Below are 24798 nucleotides of genomic sequence, written 5' to 3' on the forward strand. Positions count from 1 at the left end.
CAACTTTAAGTAGTTACTGTCAGTTCTTTCAGTTCAGTTCAGTTGCTCAGTCGTGTCCAACTCTTTGCCACCCCATGAATCGCAGCACGCCAGGCCTCCCTGTCCATCACCAACTCCTGGAGTTCACTCAGACTCATGTGCAGCAAGTCGGTGATGCCATCCAGCCATCTCATCCTCTGTCGTCCCCTTCTCCTCCTGCCCCCAATCCCTCCTGGCATCAGGGTCTTTTCCAATGAGTCAACTCTTCCCATGAGGTGGCCAAAGTATTGGAGTTTCAGGTTCAGCATCAGTCCTTCCAATGAACACCCAGGACTGATCTCCTTTAGGATGGACTGGTTGGATCTCCTTGCAGTCCAAGGGACTCTCAAGAGTCTTCTCCAACACCACAGTTCAAAAGCATCAATTCTTCGGCACTCAGCTTTCTTCACAGTCCAACTCTCACATCCATACATGGCCACAGGAAAAACCATAGCCTTGACTAGATGGACCTTTGTTGGCAAAGTAATGTCTCTGCTTTTGAATATGCTATCTAGGTTGGTCATAACTTTCCTTCCAAGGAGTAAGCGTCTTTTAATTTCATGGCTGCAGTCACCATCTGCAGTGATTTTGGAGCCCAAAAAATAAAGTCTGACACTGTTTCCACTGTTTCTCCATCTATTTCCCATGAAGTGATGGGACCAGATGCCATGATCTTCGTTTTCTGAATGTTGAGCTTTAAACCAACTTTTTCACTCTCCACTTTCACTTTCATCAAGAGGCTTTTTAGTTCCTCTTCACTTTCTGCCATAAGGGTGGTGTCATCTGCATATCTGAAGTTATTATATGAGATACTAAATAAAGAGCCCGTCAGCTCTTTAGCCTCCCTAATATTGAGAAGTAGTTCAGATATATTGCTATGCTTGTTTTTTAATAACCGGTACTCCCGTTATTCAGATGAAGAACTGAAAACGCCTAGAAGGTAATTTATAAATACTAACCTTCACATCCAAAATAGCTAAAATAGGTGAGTTATTAATATTAACATGGCCCTCCCGGAGAGCTCTAATCTATATTGGATCTCCTAGCCTTTGACGCCCAAAGCGGGTGACAAGCACATTTCCTGGACCTTGAGCTCTGAGATGAAATGGAACCGATGGACAGCAGCTTGGTGTTGGCCAGGCACTCACGTGGGGTCGGACCAAGTCCAGCCCCAGCCAACTCTTCCGTAGAACTGGCATCTGCCAGGCGTTCATCTGTGCGGAGAGAGTCACGATCCTCGAGCCCACGTACGTGTTGGTTCGTTCGCGTGTTCCGTTGAGTTCGCGAATTTTGGGGGGCGGGGTGGGGGGCGGTGGCCGCTTCCCGCCACGGGACACACCTCTCCGGGACTTCCTTCTTATTGGCCAGGCCCCCGATCTTGGCCCTGTGGCGTCAGCGGCAGGGGCATGTCCTTGGCCCTAGAGCTCGGACCGGAGCCAAGTGACACCAGCGAGAGCAGGGGCAAGGAGCAACAACGGGCGGGGCCTGCAGGAAGGTGTGCCGGGGGCTGGCTGGGGGCGAGGCTGCGGGGGCCTGGGCGGGGCCGGGAGGCGGTGACGTCATGGGGCGGGGGCGGGGCGGCGCGCGCCGCTAGGCTTTAAGCGCTGCCGGCCCCGGCGCTCACCTCAGGCGGCGATCCGCATGCAGCAGACCTTTGAGTCTGCTACTTCCTTCGCTGCCCATCATGTCCCTGAGGAGCCACCTCTCGCGTCTCCTCCGGACGCAAGTGCACTCCGTCCGGAAGAAGTCTGTCCACTCCGTGGCTGTCATTGGAGCCCCATTCTCCCAGGGACAGGTGAGGACTGGGACATAGCACTTTGGGGCAGGGTTCCTCTTCCCTCAATCCCCACCCCCCACCCCTCACTCGAGCCCCGGAGAAAATCGGGACCGGTGGAAATAACGAGGAGGCGAGGAGAGGATGGGGAGAAACGGAGAGGGGGATGAGGTGGTGGATTCCCGCGATTGGTCACCGGGAGAGCACGTGGGATTTTCCCTCCCCCCCCCCCCGCTCCCCCGGTAGAAGATGGGAAAGGAGGGAGGGGATGGATGGAAGGCACCCTGTTTGCGAGGCGGATCGGGGCTAGCGGCCTGGTGGGTTTCTTCAGCCTCCCCTCCGAGGAGAGAGAAAGGGGTGGATTCCCCTCGGGGTGATGGAGGAGAGGAAAGACGGGAGAGGATTTCACAGAGGGGCTGGAGGAGGAGAAACCGAGGAGAATTCCCGGTGGAAAATCGAGGGCGGAGAGGGCCGAGAGCGACCGAGGATTTAAGCCTCCAGGGTCTATTCTCAGAAAGAGCGTTCATTGGAAAGGAAGTCGGCGCTGGTCTCTCCAGCGGCGGGAAGACTGAAGAGGCTGTTTTGTCCTCTCTTCAATGAAAGAAACCTGCAGTCATGGAGAGCTCACTGATGGAGAAGCCGGGGCTCAGTCCAGGGCAGCGACGCACACACCCGACAGCCAGATTCTGACTTGGCTCAGCCTCAGTCGACACCGAGTGGCTTGGGAGGTTGATTTGAATCCAGTGGTTGTTGTCCCTCTCCTCCTTCCCTCCAAGTGTTTGAAATGACCAGAACTCAGATTAAAAGAAAGGAAGGGCTGATGTTGTCACAGGTTTCCAGAGGGATCTGCTGGAAACTAAGAATACCATTGCAGACTTCTGTATTTTTTGTGAACTAAAATGGTCTTATTTTCAGTCATCTTCCCTCACATCTAGCTCTAATTTAACTTACAGAAAAGAAAAGGAGTGGAATATGGTCCTGCTGCTGTAAGAGAAGCTGGCTTGATGAAAAGGCTCTCGGATCTGGGTGAGTGGCTGGATTTTAGAAGTCTGAAGGCTGTTAATAGGCCAGTTCAGAGTCTTATTCTCTTATATCCTGGAACTGCATGGTGCGTTGGAAAGCACTTCCCATCCTCCCTTGGATTTCACCTGCAGCTTAAGATCTATGGAGGAGTCTTAAGATCTATGAAGGCAAAGTCTTCTTGCAATGAAGAGCGAGGAAGTGGAGTAAGGCAGGACCTGGAGCAAGTGCTGGTGACTGCAAAGTGGTGCTGAGGATGCTGGCTCCTGCTCCCACTGGACAGTCAACCTTTCCTCGAAATTCTAGTTCTCCTAACTCAGTGAGAGGTCCTTCTGATTTATCAGTCTAACCAGTTTCCTGTCTTCAAGTCATTTGTTTCCTCCTTAGTTTTAAGAACTTGCTATGACTGTAAGCAGAGACTTAGATCTGTGTTCTCCAAACTTCCCTGATTATGAAAATAACTTGGTTTACTTGTCAGAAATAGAGATTCCTTGGCTTCACTGAGGACGAATCTGATTTTCTGGCTCTGAAGTGGGACCCAGGCATGTGCATTTTCACAGACAACCCAAATAATCAGAAGTAATATTGCTGTCTTGTAATCAGGATAGTGTTCTAAACATACAGAACCGGAAGTAAATCCCACCCACAGATATATGCCATTTGTCTAGTAATGAAAAAGCTTTTTAGTAACAGGGCACCAAATTCCAATACCCTTGTGGTATGAAGTTTCATATATCGAACTCAGATGTTTCTAGCTGCTATTCAAGGCCATTTCCTCTGTTATATTAGGACCATTCACATATCTCTTCTGGAGCTATAAAGTGCAAAAGGCATGGCAGTAGGGAACTATAGGTCCTGGAGACAGTAATACAGAGGCTAGGTGGACTCTCCCCTCCCCATGCTTGCTTAGAAATCCCTTAAGCATGCTAATCCCCTCCCCACGCTTGCTTAGAAATCTCTGCTGATCATTGAGTCCATTCCAGGGGTAGGTCATCTCCCTCTAAAACAGGATTAATGAACTCTCCGAAATCACCTTGAATTGTGAGGGGCCCTTCGTACACCACTGGCTACATATGGATGTGGTGTTTTGGTTTGAATACGGAAAACTTTTCTGTTAAATAATAAAGAACCCTACTGAAGAAGGAACTATAATTGATCACTTTAATAACTTTCCAAGTTTACCACCAAAGATGAGAGAGAAGATTTACTCTTCATGTGTCAACAAGTTACCTGATGGGATGAGATCATCCCCCTCTTCCTGCTTATAAATGAAGGTGTGTGTACTTAGTCGATCAGTCATGTCTGACTTTTTGAGACCCCATGGACTATAGCCCACCAGGCTCCTCTGTCCATGGGCATTCTCCAGGAAAGAATAATGGAGCAGGTTGTCATGCCCTCCTCCAGGGGATCTTCCCACTTCAGGGATTGAACCCAGGTCTCCCACATTGCAGGCGCATTTTTTACCATCTGATCCACCAGGGAACCCCATAAATGAGGATACTGTCTCTTTGAATCAGCTGTATATTCTTTCTTTTTAAAAATGTCTTTTACACTAAGGAAAGCAATTTCTGCTAATCGCTATTTTTTAATACTGGGTAAACCTGCAGCCCATCTGATAAACTGAGCCTAGCTTTGCTAAAATTGCCTGCTCATTCTATTCTGCCTTAAGAGACTCCTGACTGGAATCAATTGTAGCTTCTTACAGGGGAAGTTAGTAAAATCCAGCTGCTGCTGCTGAATGAGGGGGAGGGGAACATTTATAGCAGCTTCTCTTGCTCTTGCTTTGTAGACCTTCAAATACCAGAGCCTGGTATTTTTCCACTCCAACCTGGGGAAGCCACTCTCCTTAAAAATTCCACTCGCTCAAAAACTTCTTGTGTAAATTTCCAACCTAAAGTGATGATGAAGTTTCAGTTTATTTGGTCTCCCCTTTAATTTTTTCAGATATTTTTAGTTTTACACTTTATGTCCTTACCCTGTAGCTGATTGGCAGCCCGCTATTACAAGCAGTCTGAAATACGATCTCATTGCATATTAATAAGATCGTGGCACTCAGCAGATTTCCAGCATGTGGTTTTGGCTAATCTCCAAGAAGATGCTGGAGAAAAGTACCAAGAGAAGTTTTAAATGGCAGTATTCTGAAACAGTACCAAATAAGCAGCATGAGTCAAATTTCAAGGGAGAGAAGACCCATGGAAAGGTAGCTCACAAATCCCTTTGTTCCTCGCCTTCTGCTCTGATGTCACAGGCTGCTGGTGTTGCCATGGCATCAGTTAAACTTCCTGTTCCCTGAATGAATGTATTTGTATTTGATTTTGTCTGGGTTTGTTTGTTCCTTTCCCTGGGCTTAGTTAGGCCATTCAGTGGTTCCTCTCTTGGGTGACCACTTTAGTATATAAAGAGAGCCTGAGAGAAACGAAGAAGTAATTTCTCTGGCAAGGCTTAGGTGCAGGTCCATTGCTCCTGATTCTAGTTAGCGCTTATGGTCATGGTAATTTGCACTCTTTCCTCCAGAAGGGGAATGAATGTTCTGTAGGTAAGATAGTTATAAACTGAGACTAACAGTTTGAGGTGTCTGTTATTGTAATTATGGTAATTTGACCCATCTGTGGTAAGGAGTGATGGCAGCCACTGAAACGACAAACCTAAATGACAGTGCTCCCGAGATCAGCTAAGGGTTCTGGAGTTCAGGAAGCCATTGTTCCCCTCAACTAGGCGAGGGACATTTATGCTTTTGTCCCATTTGGTGCTCCATTGGAGAGCAGGGCAGGAATCTCTGGTTGAGACCTAAGCATCTGGTTTGCTTCAGCAAGAACCAATAGAGAGCCGGAGATAGTTTAAACATAGAGATATCAGAGCTGTTTGTTTGGAACAGATTGCTATGTGAGTGCAGGGGTCTGTGTGTAGTAGAGAATGTTTCAATGTTTGGTAGAGAATGGTAGCCATCACACATTTAGTTGTATGATAGTGATGCTTTAGCCTGGCTGCCATCCTACCATTGTACTGAAACTACCCTGAGTAAGCTTACTTACTTTTTTTTGTCAGCCTCTTTTTTGCTGGACCTCTCTACTATATACCACTTTATTCCTGAAATATCCTGTAAGCCAAGACACTGCTGTCTTCTGAGCCTTCTCCCCATTGCCTGGTCCTTCCTGGACTCCTTTGTGGGATCCTCCTCTTCTTCCCAACTCTCAAGTGCTCATGTCCCCAGTGTTCCTCCAGCTTTCTTCTGAGTAGCTTCATCTCACTGTCACAGATGTCTCAAACTCAACAGGATAGAAACAAAATTCATTACCTCCCTCCCCAGTTTGGTCCTTGGTAGGGGAGCTAAGATCCCACATGCTTTGTGGTCCCCCCCCAAAAAAAGACATAAAAACAATATTGTAGCAAACTCAATAAAGACTTGTAAAAAGGTCCACATAAAAATAAAAAGATCGTGCATACCACTGTGAAGATTGACAGTCCCACATGCTGCACCTAAGACCCAGTGGAGCAAAACACATACTTTTTTTTTTTAAAAAGAGAATATTCAAAAAAAGATCCTTTATAATTTGACCCTCAACTACCTCTTCAGACTTCTCTCCATCCACATTCCACTTCATTTTTGTTGTAACTAGGGTTGTGGGCACTTGACCTCAGCTCTACCAATAGAAACACCCATCCTAAACTTTGTCTTGATATTCTGGATGGAGCAGTAAAGATTTCATTCCGTGAGGGGCCATGGTGGCAGCAGTTCCAGCAGTAGCTTCTGTCCGTGGGGTCAGCCATGCAAACTGCAGTGCTTCCTACCTGCCAGTAGTGGAGCTGAGGGCTGCAGGAGTGTCTTCACTGGGCAAACCTGCATTGGAAAGGCAGAGTCTTAACCACTGGACCACCAGGGAAGTCCCAAGCGTAAAACTTGAAAACATCATCAAGTTTAGGCATGCCTGACTATGGTAAACAGACCTACCTTAGTGTGTTAACTATGACTTATTAAGAATTTTACGTTCGGTGTTCTGTATCTTAAGCATGGTGGAGGTTATAGGAGTACATATATTTGCCAAAACTCATTGCACTTAAAATGTCAATGAATATAAAGTATGCATCAAAGCTGTTTAAACATTTCTAGGTTTATTCTTTTTTTTTCTTTTCATACTGCGCATGGGGTTCTCAAGGCAAGAATACTGAAGTGGTTTGCCATTCTCTTCTCCAGTGGAGAGCCAACTCGTTGGAAAAGACCCTGATGCTGGGAAAGATTGAGGACAGGAGGAGGAGGGGTCGACAGAGGATGAGTTGGTTGGATGGCATCACTGGCTCAATAGATACGAGTTTGAGCAAACTCCAGGAGATAGTGAAGGACAGGGAAGTCTGGCATGCTGCAGCCTACACAGTCACAAAGAGTTGGACATGACTTAGTGATTGAACAATAGGTTTATTTTTAGGATCAGCTTTTAGTCACTAAAGACTATAACAAGTTCACTAATTTGCATTGTGACTGTCTGCAGGTGTTAGTCACTTAGTCGTGTCCAACTCTTTGTGACCCCATGGACTGTAGCCCGCAAGGCTCCTCTATCCATGGAATTCTCCAGGCAAGAATACTGGAGTGGGTAGCCATCCCCTTCTCCAGGGGATCTTCCTGACCCAGAGAAAGAACCCTCCTACATTGCAGGCAGATTCTTTACCATCTGAGCCACCAGGGAAGCCCACAATTTCATTAACTTGTATATTCAAAAAATTTGAGTACTACAGAGGAATTAAAAAGCCTCTTGATGAAAGTGAAAGAGGAGAGTGAAAAAGTTGGCTTAAAGCTCAAAATTCAGAAAACTAAGATCATAGCATCCAGTCCCATCACTTCATGGGAAATAGATGGGGAAACAGTGGAAACAGTGTCAGATTTTATTTTTGGGCTCCAAAATCACTGCAGATGGTGACTGCAGCCATGAAATTAAAAGATGCTTACTCCTTGGAAGGAAAGTTATGAACAACCTAGATAGCATATTGAAAAGCAGAGACATTACTTTGCCAACAAAGGTCTGTCTAGTCAAGGCTATGGTTTTTCCTGTGGTCATGTATGGATGTGAGAGTTGGACTGTGAAGAAGGCTGAGTGCCAAAGAATGGATGCTTTTGAACTGTGGTGTTGGAGAAGACTCTTGAGAGTGCCTTGGACTGCAAGGAGATCCAACCAGTCCATCCTAAAGGAGATCAGTCCTGGGTGTTCTTTGGAAGGACTGATGCTAAAGCTGAAACTCCAATACTTTGGCCACCTCTTGCTAAGAGTTGACTCATTGGAAAAGACCCTGATGCCGGGAAGGATTGGGGGCAGGAGGAGAAGGGGACGACAGAGGATGAGATGGCTGGATGGCATCACTGACTCGATGGACGTGAGTCTGGGTGAACTCCGGGAGTTGGTGATGGACAGGGAGGCCTGGTGTGCTGCAATTAATGGGGTCACAAAGAGTCGGACATGACTGAGCGACTGAACTGAACTGAACTGACTGAAGCTTTAGGTACTAGAAATACAATAGTGAACAAAACAGAAATACCTGTTATCACGGAACTCTCATTCTAATGAGGGGTAGTTGGAAGCTGATATAATTAAAATATACAGTATGTCAGATGTAATGACATAAATAAATAAATGAATGTAAGAGTTGGGGGATGGGGTAAACATTGCAGATGTAGGTAGGAGGCTTCACTGAGAAGGGGTCCTGTGAACAGACCTTTGGGAGATAAGGAACCATGTGCATATCTGAAAGAAAAGCATTTTAGGAAAAAGGTAAGTGCAGTAAGTGAAGTGTAAAGACCCTGAGATAGAAAAGTGCCTGGAATGCTGAGGGAACAAAAAGCTACTCCTAAGGTGGTGTTGGAGAAGACTCTTGAGAGTCCCTTGGACTGCAAGGAGATCCAACCAGTCCATTCTGAAGGAGATCAGCCCTGGGATTTCTTTGGAAGGAATGATGCTAAAGCTGAAACTCCAGTACTTTGGCCACCTCATGCGAAGAGTTGACTCACTGGAAAAGACTCTGATGCTGGGAGGGATTGGGAGCAGGAGGAGAAGGGGACGACAGAGGATGAGATGGCTGGATGGCATTACTGACTCGATGGACGTGAGCCTGAGTGAACTCCAGGAGTTGGTGATGGACAGGGAGGCCTACTGTGCTGCGATTCATGGGGTCGCAAAGGGTCGGACATGACTGAGCAACTGAACTGAACTGAACTGAAGGTCCTTCCAGTGGTTGTCTTGTGGAAAGGGGAGGGCCGTTCTACACTCTCATCTCCAGTTTTTCAAGAAAAGCCAGAAATCTGGGTTCTTATAGGAGATTTAAAAAAAACATGATATCATAAAATGGAATATTGAGTCACAAAAATGAATGAATTGCCAGTTCATGCTGCAAAATGGATAAACTCTGACAGCATGATGCTGAGTGAAAGAAGGAAGAAGACTACATATCGTATAAATCCATTTATATGAAATGTCCAGAGCAGGCAAATCTATATAGAAAATGATTAGTGGTTCCCAGCGACTCAGGAGAGAGAGAATGGGGAGTGACTGCTAGTGGGTCCTTTTGGAGTGTGTTAAACATTTCTGGAATTAGTAATTTGCTAATTAATGCCTTGGCAAAAGTACACGTCACTAATGAGCTTGAATATAGGCAAATCTATTATAGGCATTACTGGGTGGGGTTTGGCAAATTTTAATATAACTGTATCTTTCCTGCTTAGAAAAAGGCAGCACAGAATTTAACTTACATCTTGTATTTCAAAGTTGTTTGATAGCTAACCTTTATTATGTTCTAGGCACTGTGATAGGCTTTTGCTCTTATGAGATCCTTACTCTTAAGAGCAAATTATGACATTAGGATGGCTAGCATCAAAAATGAAAAACGGTTGTTGGTGAGGATGTGGAGCTGGTGGAACCCTTGTGCACTGTTGGTGGGAATATAAAATCATTCAGGTACTGTGGAAAACAGTATGGCATTTTCTCAAAGTTAAAAATAGTTAAAAGATGAGCTACAAATTCTACTCTGGGCACACATTCAACGGAATTGAAAAACAGGGTTTCAAAGAGATGTTCGTATACCCATATTCATAGCAGCATGCTTCATAATAACAGCCAAACGGTGGAAGCAACCAAGCGTCCCTTAAGGGACGAATGGATAAACAAAATGTGGTACAAACATACAACAGAAAATTAGCCTTAGAAAGGAAACTGACATATGCTGTAACATGTGGAACCTTGAGCATTAAGTGATATAAGCCAGTTGCAAAAAGACATACTGTATGATTCCATTTATGAGGTACCTGGAGTAGTCAGATTCATAGGGGCAAAGTAGAATGGTGGTTCAGGGACTGGAAGAAGAGGGAATGGAGAGAGATGGTTTAATGGGTACAGAATCTCAGGTTTACAAGAAAGAGTTCTGGAGATGGATGGTGGTGATCATTACCTAGCAATGTGAATGTACTTAATACCCCTTAAAAGTGATTAAGATGGTTATTTTTATGTGTATTTTACCATAATTTAAATTTATGTGTATTTTACCACAATTTAAAATTTGAAAATGTATTAGAATATTCTAAGAACATGGAAGTTCACTTGAGGTTGTAACTTCTTAGGGACATAATAATGCTGTATGCTTGAAATTTTTTCAACTTGTTATTTAGCACACTGTTCTATAAATAAAAACTGAGAATGGAAAGAAAAAGTATGGCCTGAAGGTCATACAGTCAGCAGCAGAAGTAGTTGAGAGCTTCACAACTTGCCATATACAACCTAGCCCCTCAGTTGGGGCAGTCAGCTGCTTTCTTGGTTCATCACAGCTGAATAAGCTGAGTGGCCCCATCATAAAGGTATGGTCTCCAGCTTCTTCTGAAATTCCTGTATTTCTCATGATGACTATTTCAAACCTACCCACACTTCTCCTATTTTTCCAACTCAAGTATGAACTCCCTTAACTTCTAGCTCTTCTCCCCATCATCCCTCCAATTAGTTGTATCTACAAAGATGTTATGACACTCTCCTTAGAGGATGAGGTATCCAGTCCTTCCTTAATAGACAGGTACAATTGCACGGGATGAAAGTCCCAGATAACAGTGCTTTAAGAAAAACAGTTCACTCTCCAGGAAATAGAGTCTAGAGAGAAGTCAGAGCTGGTTTGGAGGCCCAGTTCTTTGACATTCAGACCTAGATTCTTATCTTGCTGTATTACCAGCAAGGCCTCTATCTAATGGTCCCTTAAGGCTGTGGCCTCGTTTCTGGTGGCAGGATGGGAGAATGAACCAAGAAGGGCAGAGGGAGAGCCTGCGCTTTCCCTTAAGGGAAGTTCCCAGGACGTTGCTGGAGGATGCCGCTGCTTGTCCTCTTGGCCCCAGCATGTCGCATGGCCACAGCCAGCTGGAAAGGAAGATGCTGAATTTAGTCTATTCTAGGGGGTCACGTCTCAGCTATTAATAAAATTCTTTCTGGAGGAAGGGAAGAGCAGATACTGGACAAGTGATTCTTGGCCATGCCATCTCCCTGTGGTCTAGAGCCTGTGCCTTTCTACTTCCTGAGTGACCTTGTTCCAGCACTTAGCCCTTCTTTCCCTTGTTTCTCAGCACCTGTCTACTAACCTGTCCCTTCAATAATTCAGTGCAAATCTTACCCACCTCCCACCCCTGTCTGCCAAATGTAGCCTTCCAGCCCTTGTCCGATATTTTGCTTCTCTTCAGAGCCACCGTCTTAGCTTCCCCACTGCCTTTTTACACATCTCCTTGCTATAACCGGGTGTCCTGGGCCATCACTGCAATGAAACTGATTTTGCTAAGGTCTCTGACCTCCTACTTTCTAATACGGTAGATTCTGCAACATTCACATTTGACACTATTAGCCATGCCATCCTTATTGAAGCTGACACCACCCTCTTCTGCTTTTAATTCTTTGGGTTTCTTTGCAATATTCTCCGCCGCCTACATGTTGGTATTCATCAGGGTTTTTGCCCTTGATCCTCTTGCTGTATGCTGCCTTGGTTGGCAATTTGTCCATTTCCATGGCCTTTCTGGTACTGGTACATTAATGCCTCCAGAGCTTTATCTCCAACACTTAAAATTCCCTTTCCTTCCAGCTCCAAACTTATATGCCAGCTGGCTTCCATGTATCTTAACTTTTTTATTATGGAAGTGTTCAAACATAAGAAAAGTAGAGATGGTAACATAATGAATTTGATGTCTATCACCTAGTACCAATTATCCATACCTGGCAATGTTTCTCATCCCACCTCCATACCTTTTGAAGCAAATAACAGACATCATATTTTTTCATCTGCAAATATTTCATTGTATTTCTTCAAAATTCAAGAAAGCTTTAAAATTAACTACAATATTTACTGCATCTAAAATAAGTTAGTATCAAATACAGAGTATCGGGGAAATATAATTTAAAAGAATTTCTCAACTGAGAACCTGTCCACAGAGAAGGAAAACAGTTTATTTTTGAATAAGCATTAAATCAGGCAATCTGCTGAAAAATTACAAAGATAAAGAAATCTTACTCTTTTCTATAGCCAAGCAGGTGCAAGTACAATCCATGTTTTTAAGATTAATAACTAGACCTCCAGTTAGAAGACTTTGAGAGTTGACCTTATGTCACAGGGCTTCCCATGTGGCACTATTGGTAAAGAACCCACCTGCCAATGCAGGAGACAGAAGAGACTCAGGTTCAATCCCTGGGTCAGGAAGATCCTCTGGAGGAGGGCATGGCAACCCATTCCAGTATTCTTGCCTGGAGAATCCCATAGACAGAGGAGCCTGGTGGGCTCCAATCCATGGGATTGTGAAGAGTTAGACATGACTGAATCGACTTAGCAGGCACACAGTTATATCACATGTTCAGTTCAGTACAGGCGCTCAGTTGTGTCCAACTCTTTGTGACCCCACGAACTGCAGCACGCCAAGCCTCCCTGTCCATCACCAACTCCCGGAGTCCACCCAAACTCATGTCCATTGAGTCGGTGATGCCATCCAACCATCTCATCCTCTGCCGTCCCCTTCTTCTCCTGCCCTCAATCTTTCCCAGCATCAGGGTCTTTTCCAATGAGTCAGCTCTTCACATCAGGTGGCCAAAGTACTGGAGTTTCAGCTTCAACATCAGTCCTTCCAATGAATACCCAGGACTGATCTCCTTGCAGTCCAAGGGACTCTCAAGAGTCTTCTCAACACCACAGTTCAAAAGCATCAATTCTTCTGTGCTCAGCTTTCTGTATAGTTCAACTCTCATATCCATAAATGACTATTGGAAAAAATATCATATGTAGTTCATCCTAAATTATCATGGAACTTGGAGGGACTACTTTAGTTGACTGGCTTTATCTGGAGGGGAAACAAACATCTCACATCTTAACATGGGAGGTAGTTTTTTGGCTAATTGAAGCAAGGAGCCCACCATCCATGCCCTTAGAACTGGGAGGTTGAGACCCTGGATGTTTGCATTTCAAAAAGTGGTTCCCAGCTCCCTGAGGAAACATTCCTAGGTTATGAGGCCTATTTAGTCGTAAAGATTACTTGCATGTGAAAAGGACAGAGAAAGAAATTCTGAAACACAGGGAGGGGAAAAGTCTACCCTTGTTTTCAACAGGGATAATTAAGTCTATTTTCAATTTGTATCTGTCTTTGCACAGTTAAGATTCACAGTGCCCAACTGATTTACACTTGTGGTTGATCTGTAGAGGAAACTAGGTCATTTGTCTGTAGAACCTCTCAGCTTGGATTTTGCAGATGGCATCCTTGTAGCATTCTGTGACATGTTCTTTGTCCTCTGTATTTCCTGTCACCTGGTTACTGAATCTAGATTCTTGGTCAAATTCAGGTCCAGCTTTTTGTTTTTTTTCCTGGCAGTTCTGCTTCTTGTGCTCAGTCACATATGACTCTTTGTGGGGCCATGGACTGTAGCCCACCAGATTCCTCTGCCCGTGGAATTTCCCAGGCAAGAATACTGGAGTGGGTAGCCATTTCCTTCTCCAGGGTATCTTCCCAACCCAGGGATCAAACCCAGGTCTCCTACATTGCAGGCAGATTCTTTACCATCTGAGCCACCAGGTGACATGTTTTCATTCAAAGTGGTCGTCAGTCACTGAATACTCGTTGAGCCTTTAACTTGTTGAATTGAGCCATTAACCCACTCCTGTGTATGAGCAAGAGGATAGTCTCTAACACCCCAATGTCAGTGCATCCAAAACTGAACTTACCAACATCTCTACCCCCTTTCCCTGTGCTTTCTTATCTCTGGTGGTAGCAGAGCCAGAAAGCTGGAGGGCAAATCCTTTCTCCCCCGTAGCCCTTTTAAGTATTGCTGGAATCTTGTTAGTTCTCTCCCACCGCCTTGTCTTTATAGCCCCTCTGGCAGTGGCTCTTCTGCAGGCCAGGCAGTTTTCCAGAGGCCACCGGATCACCAGATCTACAGTGCAGATTTGATCCGTCACCTCCTGATTGAACCTTAGTAGCTCCTACTGCATATAGAACCTGAACCCTGCCTCTTCCCGCCTCATCTCTCTGCAATCATCCCTGACCGTCCCTGGGCATTGTTGTGTAGGGCTGAAGGCACTGTGTGCCTTTTCTGCTTGGCAAGCCTCTCTCCTTTTATTCCTGACCTAAAACCTTCAAGATTCAGATACCGACTCTTCTGAGATGCCCTCTTGGCTCACCCTGGGTCTGAGTCAGCACCTTCTCGTGACTCTTCCCATCACACCCTGTGTATGACGGCATCATCACAATTAGCAGCGGTCTGTGCTTTCCCCGCCTGTCTTCTGACCAGGCTGTGAGCGCCCTGAAGGCTGCAGCCAGGCGCACAGTCAGCACACAGTCAGCTTTTGTTGAAGGAAGAAATGGGGCGAAGCATTCTAGCTGTCTTCTGGAACTTCATTCCCATCGTGACCCATGGGATTTTCCTGGATCACAACTTCCTTTCTCTCCAAATGGTTTGCTCCTCAGAAGCCCCCTGGTTTCCCAGATTTTAAAAATGTATGACAATAAATAATATATCAAATTGATATATTATCAGATTATATATATTAATCTATATATCTGTCATGTATCAAATTGTTTAATTCTTACAAGGTGTTGGGCTACCAGTTGAATGAACTTAGTCACACTAAGTGCTGGTAAGCAGCGATGGCCAGTTTTTGCCTCCTTTTTTGAAACATGCTTGGTCTTAATCTAGAACCTAAGAATCCAATGATGACTGCTTCAAGAAAGGCTGACCTCTAGTTGCTTTAGACAGAAGAGGCATTGTTCCTTTCATATCCAAGACAATACCGTTCAGAGGCCTAGAACCTAAGGGATTACTGTGGTTAGTTTAAATAACTTAGTCCTTGAATAAATTTACTTGTCCTTTGTATTAATGAGCAAGCTCTCCTGGTAGGGAGGGTGTATTCCTGTAATAGATGTAGTAATGCTAAGATCTGATGAGAAGATAGCATCTTTCTGGCTCCCTCCTCTATCCCAAGAAACTAGAATTACAGAATAGGAAAAGAAGTAGAAAATACCTTCCTGTGTGACTGAGAATTGAGTCACAGTGGGGTGTGGCATTGTGGTTAGGGCTTTTGGAGAATCGGTGTCCCAAATGAAATTGGCCGTGCCTTTCAATTCTTTTGTAGGGAAGGTAGAAAATTTGAACTGTGTGTGAGAGCTGGACTCCTTAGGAGCCATTGTGATGAGAAATCAATGGGCCTATGTGTATTTGCTACTTCTCACCGAAAACCCTTGTTCTTCTCAAAAGGACATAATCATATTACAAACAAGTTTTGGGAAGTCGTAAATTACACCATCTGTTGTGAGGAAAGGGTAGGGTGGAGAGAAAAACCACAAAGATGCCTCATCTTGTTGAACTAATACCCTGTGACCCTTAGTGTGTGTAGGCTTTTCCTTGTTCAGATCAGGTCAGATCAGATCAGTTGCTCAGTCATGTCCGACTCTTTGCGATCCCATGAATTGCAGCACGCCAGGCCTCCCTGTCCATCACCAACTCCCGGAGTTCACTGAGACTCATGTCCATCGAGTCAGTGATGCCATCCAGCCATCTCATCCTCTGTCGTCCCCTTCTCCTCCTGCCCCCAATCCCTCCCAGCATCAGAGTCTTTTCCAATGAGTCAACTCTTCGCATGAGGTGGCCAAAGTACTGGAGTTTCAGCTTTAGCATCATTCCTTCCAAAGAAATCCCAGGGCTGATCTCCTCCAGAATGGACTGGTTGGATCTCCTTGCAGTCCAAGGCACTCTCAAGAGTCTTCTCCAACACCACAGTTCAAAAGCATCAATTCTTCGGCACTCAGCCTTCTTCACAGTCCAACTCTCACATCCATACATGACCACTGGAAAAACCATGGCCTTGACTAGACCAACCTTGTTGGCAAAGTAGTGTCTCTGTTTTTGAATATGCTATCTAGGTTGGTCATAACTTTCCTTCCAAGGAGTAAGCATCTTTTAACTTCATGGCTGCAGTCACCATCTGCAGTGATTTTGGAGCCCAGAAAAATAAAGTCTGCCACTGTTTCCATTGTTTCCCCATCTATTTCCCAGGAAGTGGTGGGACCGGATGCCATGATCTTCGTTTTCTGAATGTTGAGCTTTAAGCCAACTTCTTCACTCTCCACTTTCACTTTCATCCAGAGGCCTTTTAGTTCCTCTTCACTTTCTGCCATAAGGGTGGTGTCATCTGCATATCTGAGGTTATTGATACTTCTCCCGACAATCTTGATTCCAGCTTGTGTTTTCCTTGTTACCTTATTTTAACTAACAACTGTGTGAGGGTGGGCATACTTCGAGACTGAACTTGGTTGGAGATCTTGACTCTTCTGGGCAGTCACAGCCAGAGGACAGCTTTCCTTTGCATCTGTTGTGACCATACATGAGCCACCCTGGCCACCTGGTCTCCATGCACTGTGCTTTTGAATAGTGTGGAATGTGATTGGTCTTGGTTGTTGAGGTTCCTTGGGAAACTCACTGGGGTGCTAGCCCAGGTCTGGGGCAGGGAGCTACACATCTGGACTGGTTCCCTGGCAGAGCCTTAGTAGTCACCCGCCCTTTCAGTCCTTCCTGGAACAAGGTGAAGCATCAAGAATTTAAAAAAGAAAAAAGATCACATATTCTGAAGAGCACTATTTTAGCCCCAGGGATCGTCGCTATCTCCTTCTGTGGTTAGATAGTGAAGTAGCTTGAGGTCTTGTCAGCATGTTAACAACAGATCTTTTTCTCAGAGAAGCTTAACAGTCTTGTTTGGAATGAGGGAAAGTGGTTATGTTGCAGTGACTTGTGAAGCCAGAGGAACCCTCCTCTTCTCTCTGCCCCTGCCTGTGTTGGAATCAGGCTGCCATCTGTCCACTGAAGATCTGAAGATCTGCCTGAGAAAGCTGAGCTGGCTGGCTCACCATGGTCTAGAAGTGCCTGGAGGGTTGACATGAGTTGGGTACAGAGGGGCATACATTACTAAGCCTATTCTCAGCAGGCGATGCCCTGTTCTCCTTCAGCAAGAAGTTCAGATGTAGCTGGAAAACCAATTAGCAGGAAACAATATAAATATGAATATAATATAAATATAAATGGTGTTGCAAGTCATCTCTTGTTACATGTCTTGAGCCAAACTTTCGAGCTTGCTTTGTGTTGGGGTTTTTTTTACACCAGGATCACAGTCACGCACAGGCATCTAGTAACACCACGTCTATATCAGCTGATCTTGAGGTTAAGTCCGATATGTGTTAGATGGACATGTCTGGAGTGACCAGCCTGGATGCTGGGATTAACCTTCCATCCTTGAGCCCCCTGTGCCACTCTCCCTGGCCTTCCTCAGCTGTGGTCTTAGAGTAGCATTGTAACTGTTTTCAATAAGTTGGTCTTCCAGGTACAACTTTGAGGTTCTAAGAATTAGCAGGTGCAGTCCTTTTAAAATACCAGGAAATCCCTTTCTGTGGGATGAAATCTGCCATGTACAATATATGAATCTGTAACTTTAAGAGCCACCAGTGTTCTCTTGGCACCAAATGAGAACTCAGAGTCTTCGTTTTTCTGCACGTTTCACTGACTCATTATTCCTGACAAATCATAAGCACTCATCCTGTTCAAGGACAGTTCAAAAGACTGTACACTAATGGACTCTCGGGCTTCCCAGGTGGCTCATCTGCCTGACAAGCAGGAGACATGGGTTCAATCCCTGGGTCGGGAAGATCCCCTGGAGACGAAATGGCAGTCCATTCCAGTATTCTTGCCTGGGAAATCCTGGACAGAGGAGCCTGGCTAAGAGTTGGACATGATTTAGTGACTAAACAACAGCACAATAGACTCTTAGCTTTACTCCAAGTCTAATATTCTGCCAGTAGGCTCCCTGCGGCTTGCTATACTCACCCATGTGTCAGCCCACTTGACCCTTCTCTCTTGATTTGCTAGAGACCTTGGGAGCAGCTAAAGCTACCTGTAAGTACAAGTAGAGCAGCAGAGAGAACGGGGTGCCCTTCTGCTGTAGAAATGCCTGCTCACTCATAATATTCTTATCTGATCTCTAACCAAAGGAGGATTCAGGCATGCTCTGAACTTTAGGTGCCATTTACCTTTGCTGAATTTCTTCTGCAGTATGTGGATGATGATACCGAGAGAGGAAGTACTGAGGAGTAGCAGCTCTCCGTAAAGCATCTAGCCAGCACTGCATGGTAGCCAGAGAGAGACAAGTTTTGCTCCTTTCCCTTGTTTCCTGTCACTGGCTTCTTTCAGGGATTCACTGGTGATGAGGGCCCTGAAATAGAAGTGCTGTTCGCAGACATTGCTAAGGTCAGATAGGGCTCTTTTCATTTCTTCCAGTTGCATCATTCTGTGGATGCACTTGTGTTCTCGTTGCACTCTGATGGAACCTGAGAGGTTTATCAAGGCCAAAGGTAACATCCAGGCCTAAAAGATCAGAGTAGTAGGCAGTGTATTTTTATTTCCAGCACTGGGGAGAGAAGCAATAAGGCGATGCCAGTATATATAGGGCTTGACTTTTTTCCCCACAGCAAATGAAAAATGAGAGCCCTTTCTAGTTGGTTCCAGATCTATTTGATATGAAAGCTTCCTTGGAAGTTTCGGGTTTATTTCATCTTACAGTACCTTCTAAAAGAGGAAAGAGCAGCAATGGAATATTGTGTCTCTTCCAATTTAGACTTGCAGATGAGTTGACCTGAAGGACAAAAGATTTGAGAAGAGAGAGCTCCCTCCAGCATGGTAGCTATTCCATGTTATACTCTGTGCAGTTTTCACTATAATTCCAAGATTCATTAAAATTGGTGAGACCATTTCTGGTTTTTTGAACCAGAAAATTTTCCATTAGCACTCAGAGTAATGCTTTAACTTTACTCAGTTCATCCTGCTCTTAACAAAAAAATTAACCTCCCATCAACCTCTCTACACCTCAAAAACAGCCTATGGGTCATAATTTATGTTCCCTATAACCTCATATTGCTTAGCTCCAAAATGCAGACATCTCATTCTTATTAAATTGTTCAACTGTTTCCAAACAGGGCATACATTTCTTCTTTCAGGTCCTCATTTTCTTAGACACCAGTCTTAGGCTCTGTTCCACTAGTCCTTTGGGTGTTACAATGCTACTGGTGCAGCAGGCATTATAGGAGAAAGCCGCATCAGTCTGCATCAGGATGGCATGGTCCCCTCACTGATTCAGCTCTGTAATGAACTAGAACAGTTAAGATCAGCAACATAAGCTTTCATATTTTGAGTTCTTAATCACTTAAAGATTATGGCAATGGAATTATCCAGTCTCATCCTCTTCTGGATGTGAAAACCTAGTTTGCTGGCCAATGCCATATATGCAGGAATGATGTGCCACTTCTATGCTGGGGCCTTTAAAAGCAAAGGTGTGCCTTCTTAGTGCCTTCTCCCTCTCCACCTGCCTTGAACCTGGAGAGACTTAACCTTAGTCGTACAAGATGACAAGCTCCTAAGTGTGGCAGACCTACGAGCCAGAAGGAGTCTGGTTTCTGAATCATATAGAGGAAAGCTGCTTGCTGACCTAGAATATCGAACCCTGGACACTTAAATGAACAAGAAGCCAATCTAACATGTATATGTACAGCTGAGTCCCTTCATTGTACACCTGAAACTATCACAACATTGTTAACCGACTATACCCCAATACTAAATGTTTTTGGTGTTAAAAAATACATATAAAAAAAGAATATTATGGTGCTTGCTTCAGCAGCACATATACTAAAACACTGGAACAATTCAGAAAAAGATTAGCACAGTCTGTATGTAAGGATGATATGCAAATTTGTGAAGTGTTTGGCCACCTGATGGGAAGAGCTGACTCATTTGAAAAGACCCTGATGCTGGGAAAGATTGAGGGCAGGAGGAGAAGGGGACGACAGAGGATGAGATGGTTGGATGGCATCACCAACTCAATGGACATGGGTTTGGGTGGACTCCAGGAGTTGGTGATGGACAGGGAGGCCTGGTGTGCTGCAGTCCATGGGGTCACAAAGAGTCGGACATGACTGAGCGACTGAACTGAACTGAAAAAGAATACCATGGATTTTGTTTAGGCATAAAGGTCTACAAGGACAGACTAGTCAAATTGGAAATTGGGATAAGGGACTCTCACCATTCGACACTTCCTTGATAATTTTACAAAAATTTCTATTGTCAATTAGGAAGGAAAACAACAATAGAGTAACAAAATTTTCTGGTACAAAATTCACTCATTTAGAAGCCCTTTGTTGTCTACCTGATCCTCCCTGAATTTCCTTTTGCTTCTTTAGCATTCACTGTTCCTAGTCCTTACTTGGACTTTATTGTGGAAATCCAGGAGCAGAGCTGGGAGTCATACAGGGTGGTCCACTCAGGCAGGGCCCTCAAGGTATTAATCCCTTCAAGGGGTCTGGTCCTCAGCTTTGTGGATCCAGGAACAGAAGTCTTAAAGTGTGCAGCAGAGTTTATCAGACTTTAACACCCCGAGACTGATGCTAACTATGATGTATAAACCCAAATGCCCATCTGTACGTAATTACAGTGAGCAATGGTCCTTCTGACATCCACTGTCAGAAGAGGAAGTCCTCTTGCTGGTATGAGGTCTGCTGGGAAACTGAGTAAGCAGAAGGCTGTTTGGCAAGCAAGGAATCGGAACCCACCATCCAGGCTATGAATTAATCTGGTGATTCACTCCACAGTTACATGTTTAATGACCAAAATCCTTTTATGAAATTCAGTCTCTCTGCCATGGAGGGTGTTGCTTTTAAGACTGCCAGATTCTCTTAAGGTTCCTTTTTAGGCTTTCTGAAGCTTTATTCTGATAAGTAAACAATACTGAGCCTAGTTACTACTGTTTCTGTCGCACTTATCGAAGCCTACATCCTATATTCCATGATTGGACTTGAGCGTTCCTCAAGTTCTGTCACTTAACCACCAGGCTGATCACTTTAGTTCTCATTTATTTCTTATTGGTTATGGGAGGATTAAATTAGTCTTCAAAAATTAATATTAGTATTATTTACTTAGATTATAAACCCTTTCTAATTATACACCTAACATAAAACACCTAGAGCCTAAATGCTTGATGTGGTTTAAGGGGATGCTGAGATAACACGGATAGGGAAGTTAAAGGGGCTTCCCAGGTTGTGCTAGTGATAAAGAACCAGCCTGCAAATGCAGGAGACTTAAGAGACATGGGTTCAGTCCCTTCGTTAAGAAGATCCCTTGGAGAAGGGCATGGCAACCCACTCCAATATTCTTGCCTGGAGAATTCCATGAACAGAGGAGCCTGGCGGACTACCGTCCATAGGGTTGCAAAGAGTCAGACGTGAATGAAGCTACTTAGTACTGGAGCACTGGAGGGAAGTTGAAACATCCAAGTATAGGCACTGCCATCGAATCTGTCCAGCACAAGATTGTCTTGCAACAGTGGCAAGACCTAATATTAACTTGAAAGTTAATGCTTCATTTCTCTTAAATCCAGTGTCCTTCCATATTTTGAGATTCAGTAAAGTACATAGTGACCTTCAGTTCACTCAGTCGTGTCCAACTCTTTGTGACCCCATGGACTGCTGCACGCCAGACTTCCCTGTCCATCACCAACTCCCAGAGTTTGCTCAAACTCATGTCCGTTGAGTCAGTGATGCCATCCAAACATCTCATCTGCTGTTGTCCCCTTCTCCTCCTGCCTTCAGTCTTTCCCTGCATCAAGGTCTTTTCCACTGAGTCAGTTCTTCACATCAGGTGGCCAAAGTATTAGAGCTTCAGCTTCAGCATCAGTCCTTCCAATGAATATTCAGGACTGATTTCCTTTAGGATTGACAGGTTTGATCTTACAGTCCAAGGGACCCTCAAGAGTCTTCTCCAACACCAGTTCAAAAGCATCAATTCTTTGGTGCTCAGCTTTCTTTATAGTCCAACTCTTCACATCCATACATGACTACTGGAAAAACCATAGCCTCAACTACATGAACCTTTGTTGGCAAAGTCATGTCTCTGCTTTTTAATATGCTGTCTAGGTTGACACGACTGAGCGACTTGACTTTCACTTTTCACTTTCATGTGTTGGAGAAGGAAATGGCAACCCACTCCTGTGTTCTTGCCTGGAGAATCCCAGGGACAAGGGAGCCTGGTGGGCTGCCATCTATGGGGTCGCACAGAGTCAGACATGACTGAAGCGACTTAGCAGTAGCAGCAGCAGCAGCAGGTTGGTCATAGATTTTCTTCCAAGGAGCAAGTGTCTTTTAATTTCATGGCTGCAGTCAACCATCTGCAGTGATTTTGGAGCCCAAGAAAATAAAGCCTGTCACTGTTTCCATTGTTTCCCCATCTATTTGTCATGAAGTGATGGGACCAGATGCCATGTTCTTTGTCTTTTGAATGTTGAGCTTTAAGCCAGCTTTTTCACTCTCCTCTTTCACTTTCATCAAGAGGCTCTTTAGTTCCTCTTTGCTTTCTGCCATAAGGGTGGTGTCATCTGTGTATCTGGGGTTATTGATATTTTTCCCAGAAATCTTGATTCCAGCTTGTGCTTCATCCAGCCTGGGATTTCGCAGGATGTACTCTGCATATAAATTAAATAAGCAGGGTGACAATATACAGCCTTGACGTACTCCTTTCCTAATTTGGAACCAGTCCGTTGTTCCATATCAAGTTCTAACTGTTGCTTCTTGACCTGCATACATATTTCTCAGGAGGCAGGTCAAGGTGGTCTGGTATTCCCATCTCTTGAAGAATTTGCCTCAGCTTGTGATCCACACAAAGACTTTGGCTTAGTCAATAAAGACATAGATTTTTTTCTGGAATTCTCTTGCTTTTTCGATGATCCAATGGATGTTGGCAATATGATCTCTGGTTCCCCTGCCTTTTCTAAATCCACCTTGAACATCTGGAAGTTCTCAGTTCACATACTGTTGAAGCCTGGCTTGGAGAATTTTGAGCATTACTTTGCTAGCATATGAAATGAGTGCAATTGTGGGGTAGTTTGAACATTCTTTGGCATTCCCTTTGAGATTGGAATGAAAACTGACCTTTTCCAGCCCTGTGGTCACTGCCGAGTTTTCCAAATTTGCTGGCATATTGAGTGCAGCACTTTCACAGCATCATCATTTAGGATTTGAAATAGCTCAACTGGAATTCCATCACCTCCACTAGCTTTGTTTGTAGTGATGCTTCCTAAGGCCCACTTGACTTTGCATTCCTGGATGTCTGGCTCTAGGTGAGTGATCACACCATCGTGGTTATCTGGGTCATTAAGAGCTTTTTTGTATAGTTCTTCTGTGTATTCTTGCTACCTCTTCTTAATAGTGACCGTACTCATGTCTTTTTTCTGTTTAAAAGACTTTTAAGAAAATTTTTTATAGTTGTTTTACTTGATTATTTTTTTCTCTTGGTTCCCAATATCTTTGGTCTGTTTTCATATTCTACCTCTAGAACCTTTCCTTTTTATTTAGTCATTGAGATCTTCTCTGGTTTTGGATCTCTCATATGTTATTTTTTAAAAAGCAATGGTACACAAAGGAGATACACACAGAAGTCTAGCTGCATATGCATCTTACCTTTAATTGAGAATAGGATAAGGCAGTCTGTTTTGCTTCCAGTATCCTTACTAGTGGTGACCCCTTGGTTGGGCTTATGTTCCAGGCCATTGTTGGCCTTATGTTCCAGACCATGGCTTCTCAAGTTTCTACATTCTCTCAGAAGTTTGGCTTTGGATTGAGTTTGGGTTCAAGAGGTAAAGCTCAAAACTGTACAACATTCAAGACTGGTCTGTGCTGGTCTTAATCCAGATCTTTAACACAAATCTCTGCAGACACTAAGATGTCTATCTATCCCGTGACCCACCCCTTGCCCCTCCCCTCATCATACTTGTATCCCAGATGGAGAAGGAGGCCCTTAAGAATACAATCTGTTCTAACATTCTGTTTATTCAGATCTCCTGATAAGTGTTATTTAGTCCTCACCCTAAATGTAACTGATTTATTGATATAAGTGGTTAAGATTGAAAGACTGGTACTTACACTAAAGATTAACATGTAGTTAGTAAAGGTTAAGGCAGAGTGACTAATGTCACTGTGGGAATACTGTGAACCCTGCCTGGGTGGGAAAATATTACAGCTTACTGTCCGAATGTACCAGTAGCTCATTTTGTTTGTTTTAAAGATAAGTCTGTGCCTTTACTGGCCAAACAGGTACTCAAGGCGGATGAAGCAGGAGGAGTGGGTGGCTCCATGCTTCCTGGGCTTGTAGGTGATGGAGAACTCGCCCAGGTAGTGTCCAGTAATCTTGGACTTGATTTCCACCCGGGTGAATGTCTTGCAGTTGTAGACACCCACCATCTGAGCGGGATGACTTCAGTACCTATGGCTTCTCTTTGGGTCAAGCCCCAAGACTGGTCCTGCCCAGGAGCTTCTACCACGGCCATGGGGTGCTGTGCAGCTGTGTCACTGCATCAGCACGTCCAGCAGCTGGTGGTTGCTCATCCCTGTGGGTGAATGTGTGGAAGGTCCACTGCTGCCTGTTCCCCTTCTG

At 44.5% G+C, this 24798-nt stretch overlaps 1 protein-coding gene across 1 annotated transcript in view; it reads left to right on the top strand.

Annotated features, from left to right (window-relative positions):
- Positions 1-1301: 1301 nt before the first annotated feature.
- The window catches only part of ARG2 (arginase 2), a 35274-nt gene continuing 11777 nt past the window's right edge, over positions 1302-24798 (top strand). Inside the window, exons 1-3 of the mRNA XM_061429208.1 lie at positions 1302-1513; positions 1648-1813; positions 2746-2818. Coding sequence (XP_061285192.1) covers positions 1425-1513; positions 1648-1813; positions 2746-2818 — 328 coding nt within the window. The 5' untranslated portion in view covers positions 1302-1424. The remainder of the gene's footprint in view (positions 1514-1647; positions 1814-2745; positions 2819-24798) is intronic.

The sequence above is a fragment of the Bos javanicus genome, chromosome 10, assembly GCF_032452875.1.
Source record: "Bos javanicus breed banteng chromosome 10, ARS-OSU_banteng_1.0, whole genome shotgun sequence".
NCBI classification, from domain to species: domain Eukaryota; kingdom Metazoa; phylum Chordata; class Mammalia; order Artiodactyla; family Bovidae; genus Bos; species Bos javanicus.